We start from the raw sequence: 27,913 nt of genomic DNA on the forward strand, positions 1-27,913 counted from the left end.
CAACCACTCGGCCACGATTCACTCGTTGCGACATGGCCTAACGTTCCAGTGTGTGTGAGCGAGAAGCGCTCTTCATTCAAATGAACGCGCCGCCGCGTTTGTCGAACACTAATTCAACATGCCAGAATAAAACCTGGCTTTAGAACAATGCATAGCGCCACTCGTCGTGGTGTGCCAAAAAATGTACAATAATTTAGTTTCATTTATTTCAGTGTTAATGTTTGAGTTAAAAAAAATCCTCTACAAATTAAATTAACACAAAGTCGGCTATAAGAGTCCTTTATAGGCTACGTAAAAAAGCAAAGGGCTTACAGTCTTAACATTTTGGCTATTTTGCTTAAATTCGATACATTTATTTTCAGTAGGGCCTAATAAATTTGTAGGGATGTAATTGCAGTATGCTTTACCAACGCTATGTATTCAATTAAAGTTCCAAGAGGTCTGGTCTCTATATTTACATTTACATTTATTCATTTAGCTGACGCTTTTATCCAAAGCGACTTACAATTGCTATATATGTCAGAGGTCGCACGCCTCTGGAGCAACTAGGGGTTAAGTGTCTTGCTCAGGGACACATTGGTGTCTCACAGTGGATTCGAACCCGGGTCTCTCACACCAAAGGCATGTGTCTTATCCATTGCGCCACACCACCATATTTCCTTCCCAGCTGACACTAATATGCAAGTGCACAGCAAAAATCACAACTTGTGCTTGCTGCGAACGCAAGTTATTTAAGGTGTCTCAACTGTACACAGTCTACCCTACAATGTGAATTCGTTACAAGGTTTCATTTAATTAAATTAATGTGCAGCAATTTGTTCAAATAGATTCTATAGGCCTACTATACTGTTGTAGCCATTAAATAATCTCATTTAGTATCATATTTGTTAAAATATTATAATGTTATTTTTTTTTTTCATCTATGAAAAGTGAACAGCACGAGTAAGATAGGATGCATTATATGGAGAGATGGATATGGAGTGGGTCAGACATGATTTTGACCACTTCATTAAGTTTTGTTTAGTAGAAAACCTTTCTTTAAAGTGAATTTCGTTTTCTATAAATTGTATCTTAATTTTAATCAATTTTTCATCAACCAATTGCCTGGATTTAATAAGTAAGAGAAGCAAATATAACAGACACTAATCATGGAGGCGCCCGCGCGGTCACTTGCATTGCACGTCAGCTGGAGCGCATCTCATCCTCCTAACTTAACGAAACTCAGCGTATGCCTCACACAGACATGATAAATACATCAAATACACAAAGCTTGAAATGTCTTCAAACGAAATAATTCAAAACGAAAAGAAAAAGGCTACTCTCTGATTATGTCTTTATGTGCATTTCTCTCTAGGTGCGTTCACTACAAATATGGCGATCGTAACTTCATCTTTGCAGTCGACACTGTCAGAAAACACTAGTTTATTGATAAAAATCAATGCACGCATCACCGGATTTACAAATGCACATCTTGCTTGTTGCACGCACACATATTATGTCGAAAAAACGAAATATTATGTTGAAATAACATTATTATTAATAATACATCTTTTAGAATATTTGATTAAATGCTGATTGTTGCGCTTGTTCAATTTAATAAAATTAAAACTTTAATTGTGATAATTAAAATAATTGAAAATTAAATATTTAGTGGCCAAGTTTTGCTAATTTATTATATAGGCTATTATATGTCTATTGCCTATATTAAGTAGGTCATATTAAGACAAGGCATATATTAAGTTATTTTAGCTGTTATGAGAAAAATAAATCTAACGAAATCTAAAATCTAAATCTAATAAATCTAAAAAAAAATTCTAACGCCAATTCAACATGCCAGAATAAAACCTGATTTTTGAACAATGCGTAACGCCACTCGGCCTGGTGTGCCAAAACACTACATTTTAAACTTCAATGTTTAATTCAAAACAATCTCAAAACGCGTTGTGACATTTTTTTAAAGCAGTAGCCTAGCCAATATACATTAAGGGCATTGAAACCAGGATCTTAACTAAAACGCGTTCCGCGTAATCTCTCAAAAATGATGCCACACTACTCCATGTTTTTTTGTTTTTTTAAGGACTGCTTTTGAAATCACTATAAATTACTATGCAATTATATCGCTCACGAGAGCTCTTCATTTAGCCTATCTAATTCCTCAATAGAATAGTAAAAATATTCAGCGTCATTGCTCCTAATATCGTCTCTATTTTTAACTTTTGATTCTATTTTTTCAGTTCTAAAATTGATTCTATCTTTGGTTCTATTCTGTTGTAGCCTAATAGGCCTATTTAATGAAAAATATGCCTATTAGGCTCAGGGTTTTATATTTAACCCACTTACATTTTAAAATACGGCAATTGCTGCTGTTTTGCACAATGTCCCTTTGCGCCACCTGGCGGTCATTTCGGGGACGACTTTGAAATGCAGCTGGTTTATTTTCGGCTGGCGTGGCGGTAATAGGCATTCTGGTTGTCCACCATCTGTAGATCAAATGCACATGACTATCTGTTACGTGCTCAGAGGATGTTGTTTTTTTATTTTACTTTCTCTTTCTCTGCTAGGGCGGTGCTGTTGGCTGTCTTAGGGCGGTGCTGTTGGCTGTCAGTCATCATTTCGACGGTTACACCTGAATGGGTTGATTCTTTGTTTAATCTTTTCAATTGTTTTAACCAACAGTTTGTTTTCTCTCAGTGATTTGTTGTTTTTCAAAGCATGTAAAAACTTGAAGTCTTTATGTTTTCTTTATATTGGTTTACAGCCGACCAGGGAGTAGTGACCAGGGAAGTGTGTCACGCGACTTCCATTTTTTGCAACATCTCTAGGGAAACACGTTGCTAAAACCATTAGGTAAGCAGCGGGTGCCACCATTGTATGTTTTGAGTTTTAAGTAGTTTAAGTAGGGCATGTTGAATGCTGAAGATGTTTTTTTTTTTTTTTTTTATCTTTTCTTTTTGAATTAGTAGCTTATTGGGAAGGGGAGATGGTTATATTGTGGGTTTTGTTTTATTTCTTTCTTTGATTTAGCCCTGCTCAGGTTCCTTCTCCCTGTGTACGGTATTTTTGTTTCTCTCTCTCTCTCTCTCTCTCTCTCTCTCTCTCTCTTTCTTTGAGTTATCATATTGTGAATAAATGTACTATTTTTCTTCAATTTAAACTACCTTTGTTCCTGTGTTCTTTTGCACCAGCGCCTTAAACACGTACCAGAGTTAAAACGAAAATATTAATTTATTTTATGTTGACAGAAACTACATGTAAATGTTAACAAAACAAAAATGTAGAGAGGCTTCAAAAGAAACTGCAGAGCAAAACACAATCTATGATCAATACAATATACTGTCTGTTGTATAAGGGCAGACCTGACACGTATACAATAATGCAGTTTCTGTAATTCCATCTGATGTTAGTGTTTTTATGACATTGTGCTATGATTGACTAAATCTATTAGATATCTATTAGAATGAGCCATTATTAGGGGTTCAAGCACAAAGTGCTAAAACTTTTGAACTTTTACATTTGGACGGCTACAACAGGGTCATTTAGAAAATGGGCGTGGCAAAATTCACTCGAAAGCCTATAAATCCTAAACGAAAACTCAGAACTTAATGAAAATTGGTGAGCATATGTGAAATAACATTGTAAACAAGCATGCACAATTTTATGGAGATCGGACCATAGGTGGCGCTATAACTGTTAAAAAGCTTTGAAAACCATATATTTCCTTTGTTAAATTGGCTGGAAATGGTCTTTTCCATGTATGATGTCAGTGGTTAAATGGTTGCCAAATAAAACTTAATGTCTTTTTATGCATTTGTGCTTAAAGGCCTTAAATGCTTGAACACCAATAAATGCTGCTTGCAGCTTTAATTTAAAATGGGAATTTCTCTGAAATTAAAAATCTTTGGGAACTTTTGGGATACTGGAAGTACACAACTGCAGGAAATATATCACACTTTGCAAGTGATTTTTGGTTATTTTATTACAAAAATCTTACATATTCTAGCTTTAAACACCTTACAAGAAAACCAAGACATTTTTTTTGCATTTTGATTCCCTGTTAACTGTACTAACAAACTGTCAGAATAATATACCCATTTGTTGACATTTAGCGAGAAACCTTATAACTTCAAAAATAAAATCTTATGTCAGAGGTTATGTCTACCTTGAACAATAAGGGTGTCCTCCCTTGAGATCTAGCCACACCCTCCAGTGTCATATTGCATCAACCTAAACCATTGTATCATTTAAAGAAATAGTGTATCTTTAATTAAAGGCCATTGTCATGCTCTGAAAGTGTTAACCCATTGAGCACAGTAAATCAAACTAAACGGCCCACTTTGCCTGCATTCACCCTACATTTATTTTTAAGAGTGCATTTACTATTGGAAGCTTTGGCCAAAAAGCCTTTGAAAAGACCAAGAAAAAAAACATGGGAATGTTCAGGTTATGAAATATACTTTAATGTAGGACACATACAAAGAATACACAAGGAAAATCATGATTATCCCATTTGAATCTGGCCTTCCACCATATCCGACTCCCTCATCTTTGACTCTCAGTGCCTTCCTCCACATGTTTTCTTGGGGGGCACTTCAGTCTTCTGCCACAGACTTGGAGTAGTAATACCAATCACACCGAGAGCAATTATCGGTCCAGCATTCCCACTGAGTTTACTCTCCTCATCTGAACCCATTCCCAGATCATCCTCCTTCTCATGAACCGCCACCGCACGTCCCAGAATGGAATAAGGCCCAAAGAGCTTGGCGTCTGGAAGCGTCAGGAACTGCCTAATAACTCCTTTCTCGGAAGCAAAGTTGCCCAGGTCTCCAGGATGATGAGGGTGGTCAACGCCGTTTGGATTATAATGAGGACCAACAGTGATGCTGCCTTGACTGAGGTCTCCATACTGATGGATGTGCATGGCACGCTCTTGACGATCGATGGCAGGCAAACCACGGAGGTTGATTTTCACTTCTAAATCTCCATTGGGGAAGACCTGCTTGAAGAGGATTTGCCCAAAGATCTTTGGCTGGTTACGTGGCAAATTGGGGCTGGGAGTTACTTCACAAGTGGCATAGATGGTGTTGTCGAACTCCACGACTTCCGGCTGTGGAGCTTCGCCAGGCAAACACTCCTCCTTGTGGAACTCTCCTCCTTGTATATGCAGCACCAGCAATATCAGAGGGAATATTAGGATGATTTTCTCCATGTTGATCTTTAAAGCCTACAATGAAAAGTGGATTCAGTGAAATCATGCCATTTGGTTTAAGAACGTAATATTTTTGATAAAGGGTCAAAGCTTTGTTGCAGGGAGCTTTGAGAATGGAAGTTGCATTAGGTAAAAATAGCACAACCAGATTAGTTTGCAACGGAAAACCATACAAGAACCCAGACATCAACCAGATCCGGCCCACATCTGGGCCGTGTGTGATCCAGGTGTACCAGATGGGGGCCGACACCATGTTGCGGTCTAGAAAACTATAATTTTTGAATTGCTATGTACCCTTGTGAAAATAATAAAATAAAAAAATGCGCTTATTGGTATTGGATGTGTACCTGTAGTATCTTGAAAGTACAACAACAATAATAATAATAATAATAATAAATAAAAACTTGCAGATAATATCACTGATGAATTATAAAAAGCCACTTAAGTGTACACACGTACACTTTCATAAGCGTCACACCTGCCAGCCAAAGTTCCTATGATACAAACCAATGACATACAGGTGGATGTAATCACACTAAAACGAGTCCAGGCAAAGGTTCATGGAAATGGAAAAGGTCTAGGGAGAAGTGCCCTCTGGTGGCCATGATAGGGCTTCTGCTGGCAGGAGTGACATTAAGTACATGTACACTAAAAGGTAAAGCCAAACTAAGAGTTTTACTTTAAAGTACATTATGTTTTAAAAATCTTTTTGTTGTGCTTTAAAGTACACTTAATTTGATCTGTTGTAGCCTACATGTTATTCAATATTAAATATAAAGTTAAGATTTTTTGATTCTGATATTTTTCACAAGGACAGGTAAAATAAAAGACAATATCTATACTTTTGCTTAAACTAAACTTTTTTGTTGTTGTACTAAATCAAGTCAGTTGATGGAGAAAATGGAATGGAGAAAAAACAAAACAAGCCTAAAACAGCAAAGGTGCACTACCGTACAGCTGAAAAGTCGTCCTCAATCCGTGTGGAGCCTGAATATTGCAGTCACAAAAATACTACAACGCTTAATCCGTGTGCAGTCCTGACCTGGGGTTGAGAGAATGTTCCTTTTGGCTGCTCTTATAGGAACTCATGTTGAGCTACAAGTTAACCATGATAGTCTGTTAGTCACTAATTAAGTTCACCTGTGTTTCATTTAGCTCCCTTTGTTTGCCTGTTTATATATAGCACTCAGTTTATTCAGTTCTTTGTCTTGCATTGCACAATGTGTTCTCCAGTGTTTTGTGTTTATTAAAAGAAGTACTGGTATATTTTTTTTTTTACGATTGCTATGACAGATTTTTCAATACTTTTAACAATTTTCCAAAACTCTTAACACAGTTAGCACTACATCCGTCTCTGTCAGGGTTATTATAGTTTTGCATTTTTCATTAGTTTTTATTTTTATTTCGTTTTGACTTTTTGTTTTTAAATTCAGTTTAGTTTTAATTAGTTTTTAAAGTGGGTTTGCTAGTTTATTTTTTATTTTTTGAAAATGCTTAGTTTTAGTTTAGTTTGTATTAGTTTTAGTGTTAGTTTTAGTCTTTTTTTTTTTTGTAATTTGGGTTATTAGTCAGGAACAAGATTCAAAAAGTTCACCCTATACTAAATTTACCCTATACAGTAGGGTGACCACCATCAAACAAACCAAATGTGGGACGATTATACGTTTGTGTTGGACAATGTTGGACATGTTACCAACACTAAAACATAACCTGAAACTGTTATTTAATGCTTATCTAACTTAATAAAAAAAAAAAACATTTGTATTCTGCCTTTCAGCTGATAAAAATGCTTTGTTCTTTAGTCCCTTCCAGAAAACACCATTATATCACAATGTAACATTACATGTCTTAATTTGACATGTCATTTAAATTCAACATCACTGAGCCCAAAGGCAGCAGCATCATGCAGATAACTATTTTTGAAACAGTTCTGACCAAGTCCAATTAAAATCCAACAAAATAAATAATGAACTAATAAAATATAAAACATGAAATTAGATCATTGACATGTCTTATAAACCAAAAACTTTCATATTTTTTAGAAAGGATGTGAATCAAAACAACCACAGCTGGCAACAAGTTGATAAATTCTGTTAAATTTTTATTTTAATTGACCGAATTATCCATTTGTTTTCTGACAGGGAACACATGGAACGAATCACCGCTCCACATTTTGATTGACAGCCGTCAAAACCTACTAGTGACCGTGTTTACTCCTTTACTTTCAACCATTGGATAGGATTTAAAAGAAGGCGGTTGTATTTGTAGCCTACTTCTGAGGAAGCGCTGTTAAATATAGGTGAAAAACTATGCCGCAAAAATAATAAAGAAAATGCTTTCTTAAAAAGGCAAAAGAAAGCATGCACGTTTTCTTAATATGATCATTCAAAACCGACAGACTGATGAAAATGCGGGACATTTTCTCAATATGCGACGTGCGGGACAAGGGGTGAAAATGCTGTGCGGTACAACGCAATGCGGGACGGGTGGTCACCCTACATACAGTCAATAGCCTAACAACGTACTCATCTGGATTGAAGCAGCAAACATTCAGTGTAAAAGTGTGCTTTAACAATGTGTGTGAGAACAGATAACACCATGCGGGTTTTGAACATTTGCTCAACTGTCTAATAAAGTACATGCAAGACGTCTCAGTCAAGTCAAAGTTTGCGGCATCTTGAAAACACCACGCCGATATTGATCCTCAGCACTGCCTTGGTGGAAAAGGGTTAACAAGTCAGTTTATTTGGTGAATTAAACTTGTGAGGTAACGCAGCGCTGTTTCACTTGGTCTACACTATCACACTAAACTGCATTTGAGTGTATTGAAAGTAATGTTATTCTATGCGTTTGTTTGTCTGTATGAGACTAGCAGTAAGCTAGATCAACATTAGAATAACATACAGATCATATTCTAACATTTCATCATGTTGAGCTATATGACAGTTTTATGTACATTTGCTCAACTGTCTAATAAAGTACATGCAAGACGCCTCTGTCAAGTCGAAGTTTACGGCATCTCGAAAACACCACGCCGATATTGATCCTCGTTTTAGTTCTCCTTTTGTCCCAAAGTCTGCTTGCCATGGTCCATAATGTTTGAACGAAAGTGAACATGGATGAGCCATTATTAGGGGTTCAAGCACAAAGTGCTAAAACTTTTGAACTTTTACATTTGGACGGCTACAACAGGGTCATTTAGAAAATGGGCGTGGCAAAATTCACTCGAAAGCCTATAAATCCTAAACGAAAACTCAGAACTTAACGAAAATTGGTGAGCATATGTGAAATAACATTGTAAACAAGCATGAACAATTTTATGGAGATCGGACCATAGGTGGCGCTATAACTGTTAAAAAAGCTTTGAAAACCATATATTTCCTTTGTTAAATTGGCTGGAAATGGTTTTTCCATGTATGATGTCAGTGGTTAAATGGTTGCCAAATAAAACTTAGTCTTTTTATGCATTTGTGCTTAAAGGCCTTAAATGCTTGAACACCGATAAATGCTGCTTGCAGCTTTAATTTAAAATGGGAATTTCTCTGAAATTAAAAATCTTTGGGATACTGGAAGTACACAACTGCAGGAAATATATCACACTTTGCAAGTGATTTTTGGTTATTTTATTACAAAAATCTTACATATTCTAGCTTTAAACACCTTATAAGAAAACCAAGAAATTTTTTTGCATTTTGATTCCCTGTTAACTGTACTAACAAACTGTCAGAATAATATACCCATTTGTTGACATTTAGCGAGAAACCTTATAATTTCAAAAATAAAATCTTATGTCAGAGGTTATGTCTACCTTGAACAATAAGGGTGTCCTCCCTTGAGATCTAGCCACACCCTCCAGTGTCATATTGCATCAACCAAAACCATTGTATCATTTAAAGAAATAGTGTATCTTTAATTAAAGGCCATTGTCATGCTCTGAAAGTGTTAACCCATTGAGCACAGTAAATCAAACTAAACGGCCCACTTTGCCTGCATTCACCCTACATTTATTTTTAAGAGTGCATTTACTATTGGAAGCTTTGGCCAAAAAGCCTCTGAAAAGACCAAGAAAAAATACATGGGAATGTTCAGGTTATGAAATATACTTTAATGTAGGACACATACAAAGAATACACAAGGAAAAAATCATGATTATCCCATTTGAATCTGGCCTTCCACCATATATCCGACTCCCTCATCTTTGACTCTCAGTGCCTTCCTCCACATGTTTTCTTGGGGGGCACTTCAGTCTTCTGCCACAGACTTGGAGTAGTAATACCAATCACACCGAGAGCAATTCTCTCTCCAGCATTCCCACTGAGTTTACTCTCCTCATCTGAACCCATTCCCAGATCATCCTCCTTCTCATGAACCACCACCGCACGTCCCAGAATGGAATAAGGCCCAAAGAGCTTGGCGTCTGGAAGCGTCAGGAACTGCCTTATAACTCCTTTCTCGGAAGCAAAGTTGCCCAGGTCTCCAGGATGATGAGGGTGGTCAACGCCGTTTGGATTATAATGAGGACCAACAGTGATGCTGCCTTGACTGAGGTCTCCATACTGATGGATGTGCATGGCACGCTCTTGACGATCGATGGCAGGCAAACCACGGAGGTTGATTTTCACTTCTAAATCTCCATTGGGGAAGACCTGCTTGAAGAGGATTTGCCCAAAGATCTTTGGCTGGTTACGTGGCAAATTGGGGCTGGGAGTTACTTCACAAGTGGCATAGATGGTGTTGTCGAACTCCACGACTTCCGGCTGTGGAGCTTCGGCAGGCAAACACTCCTCCTTGTGGAACTCTCCTCCTTGTATATGCAGCACCAGCAATATCAGAGGGAATATTAGGATGATTTTCTCCATGTTGATCTTTAAAGCCTACAATGAAAAGTGGATTCAGTGAAATCATGCCATTTGGTTTAAGAATGTAATATTTTTGATAAAGGGTCAAAGCTTTGTTGCAGGGAGCTTTGAGAATGGAAGTTGCATTAGGTAAAAATAGCACAACCAGATTAGTTTGCAACGGAAAACCATACAAGAACCCAGACATCAACCAGATCCGGCCCACATCTGGGCCGTGTGTGATCCAGGTGTACCAGATGGGGGCCGACACCATGTTGCGGTCTAGAAAAACTCTTGAATTGCTATGTACCCTTGTGAAAATAATAAAATAAAAAATTAGCTTATTGGTATTGGATGTGTATCTGTAGTATCTTGAAAGTACAATAATAATAATAATAAATAAAAACTTGCAGATAATAACACTGATGAATTATAAAAAGCCACTTAAGTGTACACACGTACACTTTCATAAGCGTCACACCTGCCAGCCAAAGTTCCTATGATACAAACCAATGACATACAGGTGGATGTAATCACACTAAAATGAGTCCAGGCAAAGGTTCATGGAAATGGAAAAGGTCTAGGGAGAAGTGCCCTCTGGTGGCCATGATAGGGCTTCTGCTGGCAGGAGTGTCATTAAGTACATGTACACTTTAAAAAAAAAAAAGAAAAAAAGTAATGCCAAACTAAGAGTTTTACTTTAAAGTACATTATATTTTAAAAATCTTTTTGTTGTGCTTTAAAGTACACTTAATTTGATCTGTTGTAGCCTACATGTTATTCAATATTAAATATAAAGTTAAGATTTTTTGATTCTGATATTTTTCTCAAGGACAGGTAAAATAAAAGACAATATCTATACTTTTGCTTAAACTAAACCTTTTTTAGTTGTACTAAATCAAGTCAGTTGATGGAGAAAATGGAATGGAGAAAAAACAAAACAAGCCTAAAACAGCAAAGGTGCACTACCGTACAGCTGAAAAGTCGTCCTCAATCCGTGTGGAGCCTGAATATTGCAGTCACAAAAATACTACAACGCTTAATCCGTGTGCAGTCCTGACCTGGGGTTGAGAGAATGTTCCTTTTGGCTGCTCTTATAGGAACTCATGTTGAGCTACAAGTTAACCATGATAGTCTGTTAGTCACTAATTAAGTTCACCTGTGTTTCATTTAGCTCCCTTTGTTTGCCTGTGTATACTATTAACACATTTCTCGTTGCTTTAACACAAAATGCATACAATTGACACAAATTTTAAATGCTTGAACTTCTTTTACACACAAGCTCAAACAAGACCAAACCAATGGATTTTTACTGCCAAATTTACCGATGCTTTAACAATGTGTGTCAGAACAGATAACACCATGTTCTGAACCTAACAGGCTAAAGTCAAGGTAAACAGCTGTTTATATTGTGAATTGAAACACAAAAGCTAAAGCATCCAAGATGTAGGTGTCTTTTTTTCGCAGTAGTTTCAATTTTGATATTTTTAGGTCAAACCGTTCTTGTCTCTCAGTCATATAATGCAGGTCTATGGTCACTGTCTCAAAGTGCATGCACAGAGTCCAAATTAAAACAATTCCCCATCGTCCAAATTAAACAATTCCCCATCGTAAGTACACATTGACGGCCTAAGACACGAAACGAGCGGTTTGTGTGAGAAAACGAACAGTATTTATATCGTTTTTACCTTTTGTACTCAGCCACGTCCAAGTGATCTGAAGGCGCGGGCGCTTCCTGGCGTATGACGTGTGCGCAGACTGGTGCATAGTATATACAATAGATGCCGCCTTGGCTACGGCATTTCATTGGAAAGAGGTGACATCTAGTGTATATATCTATGCACCAGTCTACGCACACGTCACACAATAGGAAGCGGCAACGATGGGGAATTGTTTTAAGGCGAGACACTACAGGTGAATAGGGTAAAAATTTTAACTAGCAGAAATCACCATGAAACTTTCCCAGTTGATTACCTACATTAAGATGAGAAAAAAATGTATTACAAGTTTTCTGTAATTTAATGTTTAAATATGCAAATCAGGCAATATCTAATCAAATATGCACTAATTTGCATATATTTAAAAAAACGATATCTCAGTATTGGATAAAGCCAGGTTAAAAATGATTTTTTCATTGTGTTCACATATTAGATGGGAAAAAAATTACAGAGGGATTTATGGATATCTACTTTTGTTATCCTGTAAATCAGAAAATACTGTCAATAGCCTTAAAAAAAAATTTCGCCATGTTTTTTGGAATAAAATGTTATATAAATCAGGCTAGGAATAATATATTTACAAATCCCTCTGTAAATGTCTTCATAATATAACTAGGTACAAGTCTGGAAAGTTTGGTGTATATAGGTGCTACTGAAGTGGAGATTTCGGACTTGGAGAATGAGAGAAAAGTCATTTTGAGAAAACGGGCTTTAAAGATTTTTCATCAGCCAATGAGATTGCGCATTCAGCCCTTTTACTTTCACGATTGGTTGCTGATAAAAAGGAAATGACCATATTTGGATCCGACAGGATTGTACACAACATAGAGAGCTTCCTAACGGAGCTTCTGATTACAGGCTGACGGCAGAGATCGCGGAGCAGCACGTTGATTAAGAACGCAAACTTTTGTTGAATTTATGAGAAATCTACAGACGCAAACAGACAAAGTGTAATAAAATAAAGACCTAAATGTGTATTTCGGACTTTTTTTCAACACAAGTCTGAAAGAAGACGTGTTATTGAAGACAAATATCCCCAAATCTCAAAATTGACCAGTAAAAAAAAAACTATGTTTTTGCCTGCCGTGTCTCGCCTTAATTTGGACTCTGTGCAGGCTCTTTGAGACAGTGACCATAGACCTGCATTATATGACTGAGAGACAAGAACGGTTTGACCTAAAAATATCAAAATTGAAACTACTGCGGAAAAAAAGACACCTACATCTTGGATGCCCTTGAGGTAAGCTAAAACATACCAAAATTTAATTTCAAAGTGAACTATCCCTTTAACTCTTCTATGACTCAGGAAGTCCATAGATGGTAGGCTCAAGACTGAACACAGCTCAATGAAAACTGCCAACTTAAATGGGACAAAATACAGGTGGAACACATTAACTTGATGAGCAGTCTAAAGAGTTCACAGCAGGTGGTGCCATCTAGTGGCAGGGAGAGTAATTGCAGGAAGGAGCAGACAGCTCTCCCTAGTGGCTTGGAGAGTCATTGCAGGAGGAGTCTTACAGGAGCCCCTCTCTCAGGAACGGCTCCTGACGTTCCGTTGGCTACGGTTGGAATCCAGACGGTGGAACTCTCTGATAAGGTCTGGATCTAAGATGTCTCCAGCTGGCACCCAAGACCGCTCTTCTGGGCCATAACCCTCCCAATCCATTAGGTATTGGACTCATCCACGGACTCAACGAGAATCTAGCAGTTGACGGACAGTGTATACTGGTTTCTGCTACCGTTGCGATGCTTTCACTAAGGCTGTGCGTGCTTTCCGCCAGGCCTGGCGGCACCTCTGGACTAATTGGTTTGCAGCTGGTACCTGGACCTCCAGTTCCTGCTCAGGAAACAAAGATGGGGGAAACCCAAATTGACATTCAAAAGGAGACATGCCCAAGGAAGAATGGTGTGTAGAGTGTTATGAGTTAAACAGTTTAGAAGCTTCTTAAACAGTTTAGAAGCAGATCTTCTTGAAGTGGTAAATGCCTCACTTCTCTCTGGGAGTTTTCCAAACTCCCTGAAAACTGCAGTTGTCAAGCCCCTCCTGAAAAAGAGTAATCTGGATAAGACCATATTAGGCAACTATAGACCGATCTCAAATCTTCCTTTCATAGGCAAGACCATTGAAAAAGTTGTCAGCTGAACAAATTCTTATGCTCGAATGGATACTTGAATCATTTTCAATCTGGTTTCCGACCACACCACAGCACAGAGACAGCGCTCATAAGGATAATAAATGATATTCGCTTAAAGGACAAGTTCGGTATTTTACACTTAAAGCCCTGTTTACAGATCGTTTCTGATGAAATAGAACGGTTAAGATTAAATTTTGGACAGACGCTGCTGTCCCGAGAATTTTAGGTTTATTTTGCTTTCCCCAAAACCTCTAGAATGGGTGTATAGGTGCACTGGGACAATCCTTCCTAAAACGCATTAAACTTTCGTTTACAAAGACGTGAAACTCACCGAGTGGTCAGGGGTGTTCACTGATATGATCACACAAAAATCGCTGCAAAAGATGCTTTCGGGCATCTGTTCCGGATGCCTCCTGGACGCCTTCCCGGGAAGGTGTTCCGGGCGCGTCCCACTGGGAGGAGACCCCGGGGAAGACCTAGGACACGCTGGAGAGACTATGTCTCCCGGCTGGCCTGGGAACGCCTCGGTGTTCCCCCGGAAGAGCTGGAGGAAGTGTCTAGGGAGAGGGGAGTCTGGGCATCTCTGCTTAGACTGCTGCCCCCGCGACCCGGCCCCGGATAAGCGGACGAAGATGACATGATGACATGAAAACCCATCGCACATTTCAAGGTATGAATAAAGTGTCGGGACAGTTTATTTATTTAAACAGGGTTGCATCAATAGAGTTTAATCCCTTTGTGATGCAAAATAAGAAACACAGAATCTTATTCTTGCAACATTTTAAATTTCTATTGTCAAAGAAATTGCAGCTAAATTAAAAAATTAAAACGGTACAAAACGAAAAAAGTTCAAAGCAGCATAAATTAAGAACAAGCGTTTTTCTTTGCCTCTCTCGCGCTGGATATTTTGGATATTTGTTCCTTAGTGTAAAATGGAAATGCATGGTGATTTTATTTTGTAAATAGGCTATAAGCAAAAAACTATGTTTTAAAACTAGACAAATCTCTCTGCATCAACAATAGACTATAAAATGCATTAATAGGCTAAAATAAAAAATATCAGTAGTCCAAATTAGTTCGGGATTCGAACCCGTGTCATCTAAATGATCGTAACGTAAGTTCAACCACTCGGCCACGATTCACTCGTTGCGACATGGCCTAACGTTCCAGTGTGTGTGAGCGAGAAGCGCTCTTCATTCAAATGAACGCGCCGCCGCGTTTGTCGAACACTAATTCAACATGCCAGAATAAAACCTGGCTTTAGAACAATGCATAGCGCCACTCGTCGTGGTGTGCCAAAAAATGTACAATAATTTAGTTTCATTTATTTCAGTGTTAATGTTTGAGTTAAAAAAAATCCTCTACAAATTAAATTAACACAAAGTCGGCTATAAGAGTCCTTTATAGGCTACGTAAAAAAGCAAAGGGCTTACAGTCTTAACATTTTGGCTATTTTGCTTAAATTCGATACATTTATTTTCAGTAGGGCCTAATAAATTTGTAGGGATGTAATTGCAGTATGCTTTACCAACGCTATGTATTCAATTAAAGTTCCAAGAGGTCTGGTCTCTATATTTACATTTACATTTATTCATTTAGCTGACGCTTTTATCCAAAGCGACTTACAATTGCTATATATGTCAGAGGTCGCACGCCTCTGGAGCAACTAGGGGTTAAGTGTCTTGCTCAGGGACACATTGGTGTCTCACAGTGGATTCGAACCCGGGTCTCTCACACCAAAGGCATGTGTCTTATCCATTGCGCCACACCACCATATTTCCTTCCCAGCTGACACTAATATGCAAGTGCACAGCAAAAATCACAACTTGTGCTTGCTGCGAACGCAAGTTATTTAAGGTGTCTCAACTGTACACAGTCTACCCTACAATGTGAATTCGTTACAAGGTTTCATTTAATTAAATTAATGTGCAGCAATTTGTTCAAATAGATTCTATAGGCCTACTATACTGTTGTAGCCATTAAATAATCTCATTTAGTATCATATTTGTTAAAATATTATAATGTTATTTTTTTTTTTCATCTATGAAAAGTGAACAGCACGAGTAAGATAGGATGCATTATATGGAGAGATGGATATGGAGTGGGTCAGACATGATTTTGACCACTTCATTAAGTTTTGTTTAGTAGAAAACCTTTCTTTAAAGTGAATTTCGTTTTCTATAAATTGTATCTTAATTTTAATCAATTTTTCATCAACCAATTGCCTGGATTTAATAAGTAAGAGAAGGAAATATAACAGACACTAATCATGGAGGCGCCCGCGCGGTCACTTGCATTGCACGTCAGCTGGAGCGCATCTCATCCTCCTAACTTAACGAAACTCAGCGTATGCCTCACACAGACATGATAAATACATCAAATACACAAAGCTTGAAATGTCTTCAAACGAAATAATTCAAAACGAAAAGAAAAAGGCTACTCTCTGATTATGTCTTTATGTGCATTTCTCTCTAGGTGCGTTCACTACAAATATGGCGATCGTAACTTCATCTTTGCAGTCGACACTGTCAGAAAACACTAGTTTATTGATAAAAATCAATGCACGCATCACCGGATTTACAAATGCACATCTTGCTTGTTGCACGCACACATTATGTCGAAAAAACGAAATATTATGTTGAAATAACATTATTATTAATAATACATCTTTTAGAATATTTGATTAAATGCTGATTGTTGCGCTTGTTCAATTTAATAAAATTAAAACTTTAATTGTGATAATTAAAATAATTGAAAATTAAATATTTAGTGGCCAAGTTTTGCTAATTTATTATATAGGCTATTATATGTCTATTGCCTATATTAAGTAGGTCATATTAAGACAAGGCATATATTAAGTTATTTTAGCTGTTATGAGAAAAATAAATCTAACGAAATCTAAAATCTAAATCTAATAAATCTAAAAAAAAATTCTAACGCCAATTCAACATGCCAGAATAAAACCTGATTTTTGAACAATGCGTAACGCCACTCGGCCTGGTGTGCCAAAACACTACATTTTAAACTTCAATGTTTAATTCAAAACAATCTCAAAACGCGTTGTGACATTTTTTTAAAGCAGTAGCCTAGCCAATATACATTAAGGGCATTGAAACCAGGATCTTAACTAAAACGCGTTCCGCGTAATCTCTCAAAAATGATGCCACACTACTCCATGTTTTTTTGTTTTTTTAAGGACTGCTTTTGAAATCACTATAAATTACTATGCAATTATATCGCTCACGAGAGCTCTTCATTTAGCCTATCTAATTCCTCAATAGAATAGTAAAAATATTCAGCGTCATTGCTCCTAATATCGTCTCTATTTTTAACTTTTGATTCTATTTTTTCAGTTCTAAAATTGATTCTATCTTTGGTTCTATTCTGTTGTAGCCTAATAGGCCTATTTAATGAAAAATATGCCTATTAGGCTCAGGGTTTTATATTTAACCCACTTACATTTTAAAATACGGCAATTGCTGCTGTTTTGCACAATGTCCCTTTGCGCCACCTGGCGGTCATTTCGGGGACGACTTTGAAATGCAGCTGGTTTATTTTCGGCTGGCGTGGCGGTAATAGGCATTCTGGTTGTCCACCATCTGTAGATCAAATGCACATGACTATCTGTTACGTGCTCAGAGGATGTTGTTTTTTTATTTTACTTTCTCTTTCTCTGCTAGGGCGGTGCTGTTGGCTGTCTTAGGGCGGTGCTGTTGGCTGTCAGTCATCATTTCGACGGTTACACCTGAATGGGTTGATTCTTTGTTTAATCTTTTCAATTGTTTTAACCAACAGTTTGTTTTCTCTCAGTGATTTGTTGTTTTTCAAAGCATGTAAAAACTTGAAGTCTTTATGTTTTCTTTATATTGGTTTACAGCCGACCAGGGAGTAGTGACCAGGGAAGTGTGTCACGCGACTTCCATTTTTTGCAACATCTCTAGGGAAACACGTTGCTAAAACCATTAGGTAAGCAGCGGGTGCCACCATTGTATGTTTTGAGTTTTAAGTAGTTTAAGTAGGGCATGTTGAATGCTGAAGATGTTTTGTTTTTTTTTTTTTATCTTTTCTTTTTGAATTAGTAGCTTATTGGGAAGGGGAGATGGTTATATTGTGGGTTTTGTTTTATTTCTTTCTTTGATTTAGCCCTGCTCAGGTTCCTTCTCCCTGTGTACGGTATTTTTGTTTCTCTCTCTCTCTCTCTCTCTCTCTCTCTCTCTCTCTCTTTCTTTGAGTTATCATATTGTGAATAAATGTACTATTTTTCTTCAATTTAAACTACCTTTGTTCCTGTGTTCTTTTGCACCAGCGCCTTAAACACGTACCAGAGTTAAAACGAAAATATTAATTTATTTTATGTTGACAGAAACTACATGTAAATGTTAACAAAACAAAAATGTAGAGAGGCTTCAAAAGAAACTGCAGAGCAAAACACAATCTATGATCAATACAATATACTGTCTGTTGTATAAGGGCAGACCTGACACGTATACAATAATGCAGTTTCTGTAATTCCATCTGATGTTAGTGTTTTTATGACATTGTGCTATGATTGACTAAATCTATTAGATATCTATTAGAATGAGCCATTATTAGGGGTTCAAGCACAAAGTGCTAAAACTTTTGAACTTTTGCATTTGGACGGCTACAACAGGGTCATTTAGAAAATGGGCGTGGCAAAATTCACTCGAAAGCCTATAAATCCTAAACGAAAACTCAGAACTTAATGAAAATTGGTGAGCATATGTGAAATAACATTGTAAACAAGCATGCACAATTTTATGGAGATCGGACCATAGGTGGCGCTATAACTGTTAAAAAGCTTTGAAAACCATATATTTCCTTTGTTAAATTGGCTGGAAATGGTCTTTTCCATGTATGATGTCAGTGGTTAAATGGTTGCCAAATAAAACTTAATGTCTTTTTATGCATTTGTGCTTAAAGGCCTTAAATGCTTGAACACCAATAAATGCTGCTTGCAGCTTTAATTTAAAATGGGAATTTCTCTGAAATTAAAAATCTTTGGGAACTTTTGGGATACTGGAAGTACACAACTGCAGGAAATATATCACACTTTGCAAGTGATTTTTGGTTATTTTATTACAAAAATCTTACATATTCTAGCTTTAAACACCTTACAAGAAAACCAAGACATTTTTTTTGCATTTTGATTCCCTGTTAACTGTACTAACAAACTGTCAGAATAATATACCCATTTGTTGACATTTAGCGAGAAACCTTATAACTTCAAAAATAAAATCTTATGTCAGAGGTTATGTCTACCTTGAACAATAAGGGTGTCCTCCCTTGAGATCTAGCCACACCCTCCAGTGTCATATTGCATCAACCTAAACCATTGTATCATTTAAAGAAATAGTGTATCTTTAATTAAAGGCCATTGTCATGCTCTGAAAGTGTTAACCCATTGAGCACAGTAAATCAAACTAAACGGCCCACTTTGCCTGCATTCACCCTACATTTATTTTTAAGAGTGCATTTACTATTGGAAGCTTTGGCCAAAAAGCCTTTGAAAAGACCAAGAAAAAAAACATGGGAATGTTCAGGTTATGAAATATACTTTAATGTAGGACACATACAAAGAATACACAAGGAAAATCATGATTATCCCATTTGAATCTGGCCTTCCACCATATCCGACTCCCTCATCTTTGACTCTCAGTGCCTTCCTCCACATGTTTTCTTGGGGGGCACTTCAGTCTTCTGCCACAGACTTGGAGTAGTAATACCAATCACACCGAGAGCAATTATCGGTCCAGCATTCCCACTGAGTTTACTCTCCTCATCTGAACCCATTCCCAGATCATCCTCCTTCTCATGAACCGCCACCGCACGTCCCAGAATGGAATAAGGCCCAAAGAGCTTGGCGTCTGGAAGCGTCAGGAACTGCCTTATAACTCCTTTCTCGGAAGCAAAGTTGCCCAGGTCTCCAGGATGATGAGGGTGGTCAACGCCGTTTGGATTATAATGAGGACCAACAGTGATGCTGCCTTGACTGAGGTCTCCATACTGATGGATGTGCATGGCACGCTCTTGACGATCGATGGCAGGCAAACCACGGAGGTTGATTTTCACTTCTAAATCTCCATTGGGGAAGACCTGCTTGAAGAGGATTTGCCCAAAGATCTTTGGCTGGTTACGTGGCAAATTGGGGCTGGGAGTTACTTCACAAGTGGCATAGATGGTGTTGTCGAACTCCACGACTTCCGGCTGTGGAGCTTCGCCAGGCAAACACTCCTCCTTGTGGAACTCTCCTCCTTGTATATGCAGCACCAGCAATATCAGAGGGAATATTAGGATGATTTTCTCCATGTTGATCTTTAAAGCCTACAATGAAAAGTGGATTCAGTGAAATCATGCCATTTGGTTTAAGAACGTAATATTTTTGATAAAGGGTCAAAGCTTTGTTGCAGGGAGCTTTGAGAATGGAAGTTGCATTAGGTAAAAATAGCACAACCAGATTAGTTTGCAACGGAAAACCATACAAGAACCCAGACATCAACCAGATCCGGCCCACATCTGGGCCGTGTGTGATCCAGGTGTACCAGATGGGGGCCGACACCATGTTGCGGTCTAGAAAACTATAATTTTTGAATTGCTATGTACCCTTGTGAAAATAATAAAATAAAAAAATGCGCTTATTGGTATTGGATGTGTACCTGTAGTATCTTGAAAGTACAACAACAATAATAATAATAATAATAATAAATAAAAACTTGCAGATAATATCACTGATGAATTATAAAAAGCCACTTAAGTGTACACACGTACACTTTCATAAGCGTCACACCTGCCAGCCAAAGTTCCTATGATACAAACCAATGACATACAGGTGGATGTAATCACACTAAAACGAGTCCAGGCAAAGGTTCATGGAAATGGAAAAGGTCTAGGGAGAAGTGCCCTCTGGTGGCCATGATAGGGCTTCTGCTGGCAGGAGTGACATTAAGTACATGTACACTAAAAGGTAAAGCCAAACTAAGAGTTTTACTTTAAAGTACATTATGTTTTAAAAATCTTTTTGTTGTGCTTTAAAGTACACTTAATTTGATCTGTTGTAGCCTACATGTTATTCAATATTAAATATAAAGTTAAGATTTTTTGATTCTGATATTTTTCACAAGGACAGGTAAAATAAAAGACAATATCTATACTTTTGCTTAAACTAAACTTTTTTTTTGTTGTACTAAATCAAGTCAGTTGATGGAGAAAATGGAATGGAGAAAAAACAAAACAAGCCTAAAACAGCAAAGGTGCACTACCGTACAGCTGAAAAGTCGTCCTCAATCCGTGTGGAGCCTGAATATTGCAGTCACAAAAATACTACAACGCTTAATCCGTGTGCAGTCCTGACCTGGGGTTGAGAGAATGTTCCTTTTGGCTGCTCTTATAGGAACTCATGTTGAGCTACAAGTTAACCATGATAGTCTGTTAGTCACTAATTAAGTTCACCTGTGTTTCATTTAGCTCCCTTTGTTTGCCTGTTTATATATAGCACTCAGTTTATTCAGTTCTTTGTCTTGCATTGCACAATGTGTTCTCCAGTGTTTTGTGTTTATTAAAAGAAGTACTGGTATATTTTTTTTTTTACGATTGCTATGACAGATTTTTCAATACTTTTAACAATTTTCCAAAACTCTTAACACAGTTAGCACTACATCCGTCTCTGTCAGGGTTATTATAGTTTTGCATTTTTCATTAGTTTTTATTTTTATTTCGTTTTGACTTTTTGTTTTTAAATTCAGTTTAGTTTTAATTAGTTTTTAAAGTGGGTTTGCTAGTTTATTTTTTATTTTTTGAAAATGCTTAGTTTTAGTTTAGTTTGTATTAGTTTTAGTCTTTTTTTTTTTGTAATTTGGGTTATTAGTCAGGAACAAGATTCAAAAAGTTCACCCTATACTAAATTTACCCTATACAGTAGGGTGACCACCATCAAACAAACCAAATGTGGGACGATTATACGTTTGTGTTGGACAATGTTGGACATGTTACCAACACTAAAACATAACCTGAAACTGTTATTTAATGCTTATCTAACTTAATAAAAAAAAAAAACATTTGTATTCTGCCTTTCAGCTGATAAAAATGCTTTGTTCTTTAGTCCCTTCCAGAAAACACCATTATATCACAATGTAACATTACATGTCTTAATTTGACATGTCATTTAAATTCAACATCACTGAGCCCAAAGGCAGCAGCATCATGCAGATAACTATTTTTGAAACAGTTCTGACCAAGTCCAATTAAAATCCAACAAAATAAATAATGAACTAATAAAATATAAAACATGAAATTAGATCATTGACATGTCTTATAAACCAAAAACTTTCATATTTTTTAGAAAGGATGTGAATCAAAACAACCACAGCTGGCAACAAGTTGATAAATTCTGTTAAATTTTTATTTTAATTGACCGAATTATCCATTTGTTTTCTGACAGGGAACACATGGAACGAATCACCGCTCCACATTTTGATTGACAGCCGTCAAAACCTACTAGTGACCGTGTTTACTCCTTTACTTTCAACCATTGGATAGGATTTAAAAGAAGGCGGTTGTATTTGTAGCCTACTTCTGAGGAAGCGCTGTTAAATATAGGTGAAAAACTATGCCGCAAAAATAATAAAGAAAATGCTTTCTTAAAAAGGCAAAAGAAAGCATGCACGTTTTCTTAATATGATCATTCAAAACCGACAGACTGAAAATGCGGGACATTTTCTCAATATGCGACGTGCGGGACAAGGGGTGAAAATGCTGTGCGGTACAACGCAATGCGGGACGGGTGGTCACCCTACATACAGTCAATAGCCTAACAACGTACTCATCTGGATTGAAGCAGCAAACATTCAGTGTAAAAGTGTGCTTTAACAATGTGTGTGAGAACAGATAACACCATGCGGGTTTTGAACATTTGCTCAACTGTCTAATAAAGTACATGCAAGACGTCTCAGTCAAGTCAAAGTTTGCGGCATCTTGAAAACACCACGCCGATATTGATCCTCAGCACTGCCTTGGTGGAAAAGGGTTAACAAGTCAGTTTATTTGGTGAATTAAACTTGTGAGGTAACGCAGCGCTGTTTCACTTGGTCTACACTATCACACTAAACTGCATTTGAGTGTATTGAAAGTAATGTTATTCTATGCGTTTGTTTGTCTGTATGAGACTAGCAGTAAGCTAGATCAACATTAGAATAACATACAGATCATATTCTAACATTTCATCATGTTGAGCTATATGACAGTTTTATGTACATTTGCTCAACTGTCTAATAAAGTACATGCAAGACGCCTCTGTCAAGTCGAAGTTTACGGCATCTCGAAAACACCACGCCGATATTGATCCTCGTTTTAGTTCTCCTTTTGTCCCAAAGTCTGCTTGCCATGGTCCATAATGTTTGAACGAAAGTGAACATGGATGAGCCATTATTAGGGGTTCAAGCACAAAGTGCTAAAACTTTTGAACTTTTACATTTGGACGGCTACAACAGGGTCATTTAGAAAATGGGCGTGGCAAAATTCACTCGAAAGCCTATAAATCCTAAACGAAAACTCAGAACTTAACGAAAATTGGTGAGCATATGTGAAATAACATTGTAAACAAGCATGAACAATTTTATGGAGATCGGACCATAGGTGGCGCTATAACTGTTAAAAAAGCTTTGAAAACCATATATTTCCTTTGTTAAATTGGCTGGAAATGGTTTTTCCATGTATGATGTCAGTGGTTAAATGGTTGCCAAATAAAACTTAGTCTTTTTATGCATTTGTGCTTAAAGGCCTTAAATGCTTGAACACCGATAAATGCTGCTTGCAGCTTTAATTTAAAATGGGAATTTCTCTGAAATTAAAAATCTTTGGGATACTGGAAGTACACAACTGCAGGAAATATATCACACTTTGCAAGTGATTTTTGGTTATTTTATTACAAAAATCTTACATATTCTAGCTTTAAACACCTTATAAGAAAACCAAGAAATTTTTTTGCATTTTGATTCCCTGTTAACTGTACTAACAAACTGTCAGAATAATATACCCATTTGTTGACATTTAGCGAGAAACCTTATAATTTCAAAAATAAAATCTTATGTCAGAGGTTATGTCTACCTTGAACAATAAGGGTGTCCTCCCTTGAGATCTAGCCACACCCTCCAGTGTCATATTGCATCAACCAAAACCATTGTATCATTTAAAGAAATAGTGTATCTTTAATTAAAGGCCATTGTCATGCTCTGAAAGTGTTAACCCATTGAGCACAGTAAATCAAACTAAACGGCCCACTTTGCCTGCATTCACCCTACATTTATTTTTAAGAGTGCATTTACTATTGGAAGCTTTGGCCAAAAAGCCTCTGAAAAGACCAAGAAAAAATACATGGGAATGTTCAGGTTATGAAATATACTTTAATGTAGGACACATACAAAGAATACACAAGGAAAAAATCATGATTATCCCATTTGAATCTGGCCTTCCACCATATATCCGACTCCCTCATCTTTGACTCTCAGTGCCTTCCTCCACATGTTTTCTTGGGGGGCACTTCAGTCTTCTGCCACAGACTTGGAGTAGTAATACCAATCACACCGAGAGCAATTCTCTCTCCAGCATTCCCACTGAGTTTACTCTCCTCATCTGAACCCATTCCCAGATCATCCTCCTTCTCATGAACCACCACCGCACGTCCCAGAATGGAATAAGGCCCAAAGAGCTTGGCGTCTGGAAGCGTCAGGAACTGCCTTATAACTCCTTTCTCGGAAGCAAAGTTGCCCAGGTCTCCAGGATGATGAGGGTGGTCAACGCCGTTTGGATTATAATGAGGACCAACAGTGATGCTGCCTTGACTGAGGTCTCCATACTGATGGATGTGCATGGCACGCTCTTGACGATCGATGGCAGGCAAACCACGGAGGTTGATTTTCACTTCTAAATCTCCATTGGGGAAGACCTGCTTGAAGAGGATTTGCCCAAAGATCTTTGGCTGGTTACGTGGCAAATTGGGGCTGGGAGTTACTTCACAAGTGGCATAGATGGTGTTGTCGAACTCCACGACTTCCGGCTGTGGAGCTTCGGCAGGCAAACACTCCTCCTTGTGGAACTCTCCTCCTTGTATATGCAGCACCAGCAATATCAGAGGGAATATTAGGATGATTTTCTCCATGTTGATCTTTAAAGCCTACAATGAAAAGTGGATTCAGTGAAATCATGCCATTTGGTTTAAGAACGTAATATTTTTGATAAAGGGTCAAAGCTTTGTTGCAGGGAGCTTTGAGAATGGAAGTTGCATTAGGTAAAAATAGCACAACCAGATTAGTTTGCAACGGAAAACCATACAAGAACCCAGACATCAACCAGATCCGGCCCACATCTGGGCCGTGTGTGATCCAGGTGTACCAGATGGGGGCCGACACCATGTTGCGGTCTAGAAAAACTCTTGAATTGCTATGTACCCTTGTGAAAATAATAAAATAAAAAATTAGCTTATTGGTATTGGATGTGTATCTGTAGTATCTTGAAAGTACAATAATAATAATAATAAATAAAAACTTGCAGATAATAACACTGATGAATTATAAAAAGCCACTTAAGTGTACACACGTACACTTTCATAAGCGTCACACCTGCCAGCCAAAGTTCCTATGATACAAACCAATGACATACAGGTGGATGTAATCACACTAAAATGAGTCCAGGCAAAGGTTCATGGAAATGGAAAAGGTCTAGGGAGAAGTGCCCTCTGGTGGCCATGATAGGGCTTCTGCTGGCAGGAGTGTCATTAAGTACATGTACACTTTAAAAAAAAAAAAGAAAAAAAGTAATGCCAAACTAAGAGTTTTACTTTAAAGTACATTATATTTTAAAAATCTTTTTGTTGTGCTTTAAAGTACACTTAATTTGATCTGTTGTAGCCTACATGTTATTCAATATTAAATATAAAGTTAAGATTTTTTGATTCTGATATTTTTCTCAAGGACAGGTAAAATAAAAGACAATATCTATACTTTTGCTTAAACTAAACCTTTTTTAGTTGTACTAAATCAAGTCAGTTGATGGAGAAAATGGAATGGAGAAAAAACAAAACAAGCCTAAAACAGCAAAGGTGCACTACCGTACAGCTGAAAAGTCGTCCTCAATCCGTGTGGAGCCTGAATATTGCAGTCACAAAAATACTACAACGCTTAATCCGTGTGCAGTCCTGACCTGGGGTTGAGAGAATGTTCCTTTTGGCTGCTCTTATAGGAACTCATGTTGAGCTACAAGTTAACCATGATAGTCTGTTAGTCACTAATTAAGTTCACCTGTGTTTCATTTAGCTCCCTTTGTTTGCCTGTGTATACTATTAACACATTTCTCGTTGCTTTAACACAAAATGCATACAATTGACACAAATTTAAAATGCTTGAACTTCTTTTACACACAAGCTCAAACAAGACCCAAACAATGGATTTTTACTGCCAAATTTACCGATGCTTTAACAATGTGTGTCAGAACAGATAACACCATGTTCTGAACCTAACAGGCTAAAGTCAAGGTAAACAGCTGTTTATATTGTGAATTGAAACACAAATATATCCCTTGTATTTTATCCTATTGTTACTGAGAAACAATTATGCAATAATATAAATCACAGCTGATTCCCATCTAGGAAACACACTCAGGTGTTGAGTTTCTTTCAATCGCATGACCATATGGTATACGGTAACCGTACATTCTATAAAGCACTCTGAGATGGGTCTTTTTTTATTGAATTTCTGCAGCAAAAGACCTACAGTAAACCCAACAAAACAAAAATGTAGAGAGGCTTCAAAAGAAACTGCAGTGCAAAACACAATCTATGATCAATACAATATACTGTCTGTTGTATAAGGGCAGACCTGACACGTATACAATAATGCAGTTTCTGTAATTCCATCTGATGTTAGTGTTATTATGACATTGTGCTATGATTGACTAAATCTTCCTGTTGGACGGCTATGTTATTTGATTTTGAGACATGTTTGCAGTGTTTTGGTAGGCATAGTGTATTAGGCCCCGTTTACACGATGGGAAAACGCAGATATTTCCCTGCGTTTTGGCCTGTCATTTACACGAAAACGCCGTTTTTATCCAAGAAAACGATTATTTCTAAAAACTCTGGCCAAAGTGGAGATTTCTGAAAACGCCGGTTATGTGTTGCCGTGTCAACTGGGAGAAACGGGGTTTTAGGTTCTCAAACGTCACATTATGCGCCAGAAAATGCTTACGTCATGTGAGCGCCCTATGTTTAGAGTTTGTTTGGCTACTATTTGATCATGAATGCTGTTAAAGTGGTACTCATTTTTACTTTTGTGCAAACGCTTTTGGCCTGTTTGCATTTGCTTCGCTGTCTGTCCGCACAAACGAATCTCGCGCCATGTCTGTTGTTTTGAAAGGAACAGGAAGTCGCTCGTGCTATTCGTTGTTGTCGATTTTGGGGATTCTGATTGGCTTGCATGGCTTTATCCTTCTCCCTACACTGCCGCCCATAGGTTTGGCATAATTATGATGTTGCTCGACGGCGTATTTATGCGGGTTGATGTAAACGACAACTTTTTTGAAAACGATGTTGTGTGCACGATGTTATTTTTGAAAACGGAGGGGGAGAAATATTCGTTTCTCTAAATACCCGGCTATGTGTAAATGTGGCCTTATTGTATTTAGAAAATTAGTGTTGGAGTTTGGTTTACAGTGTGTGATTTTGAGCATGAAATTAACTGTTTTGCCAATTGTGTGTTGTAGGTGTGTTGGTGTGTTAAGAGTTTAGGAAAGTTGTTAAAAGTATTGAAAGAATTGTCATAGCGATTGTAAAAAACTGTAATACCATCTATATTAGGGCACAGTGCATTGCAAATATTTTCATAGAACTCACTGGTTCTTGGTCAATGGAGAAGATGCCTCAGTGCACTAGTGAAAATGTTGGTGTTGTAGTGATTTATAGTCTATATTAGTATTAATTTAGTTTCTGGTCACACTAAGGCAAGTGTGAGA

General features: G+C 37.5%; 3 protein-coding genes across 4 annotated transcripts in view; all 3 read right to left on the minus strand.

Moving 5' to 3' along the window:
- LOC309492377 (uncharacterized protein) overlaps nt 1–27,913 on the minus strand; it is a 232,020-nt gene that overhangs the window by 149,523 nt on the left and 54,584 nt on the right. The gene's annotated exons all lie outside the window — the stretch shown is intronic.
- LOC309493830 (extracellular superoxide dismutase [Cu-Zn]-like) lies at nt 9,392–10,088 on the minus strand. Its single transcript, XM_082163095.1, has one exon. The coding sequence runs from the start codon at nt 10,063–10,065 to the stop codon at nt 9,412–9,414; it is 654 nt and encodes a 217-aa protein (XP_082019221.1). The 5' UTR covers nt 10,066–10,088; the 3' UTR covers nt 9,392–9,411.
- LOC309492593 (extracellular superoxide dismutase [Cu-Zn]-like) overlaps nt 24,372–27,913 on the minus strand; it is a 31,723-nt gene continuing 28,181 nt past the window's right edge. The window contains exon 2 of the mRNA XM_082161578.1: nt 24,372–25,082. Within this exon, the coding sequence (XP_082017704.1) occupies nt 24,414–25,067 (654 nt within the window). The 5' untranslated portion in view covers nt 25,068–25,082 and the 3' untranslated portion in view covers nt 24,372–24,413. The remainder of the gene's footprint in view (nt 25,083–27,913) is intronic.

The sequence above is a fragment of the Leuciscus leuciscus genome (genome assembly GCF_965113295.1).
Source record: "Leuciscus leuciscus genome assembly, chromosome: 1".
NCBI classification, from domain to species: Eukaryota; Metazoa; Chordata; class Actinopteri; order Cypriniformes; family Leuciscidae; genus Leuciscus; species Leuciscus leuciscus.

What these genes read in the sequence shown, in the direction of transcription:
- LOC309493830 (XM_082163095.1), bottom strand. Translation starts at nt 10,065, where the DNA reads ATGGAGAAAATCATCCTAATATTCCCTCTGATATTGCTGGTGCTGCAT.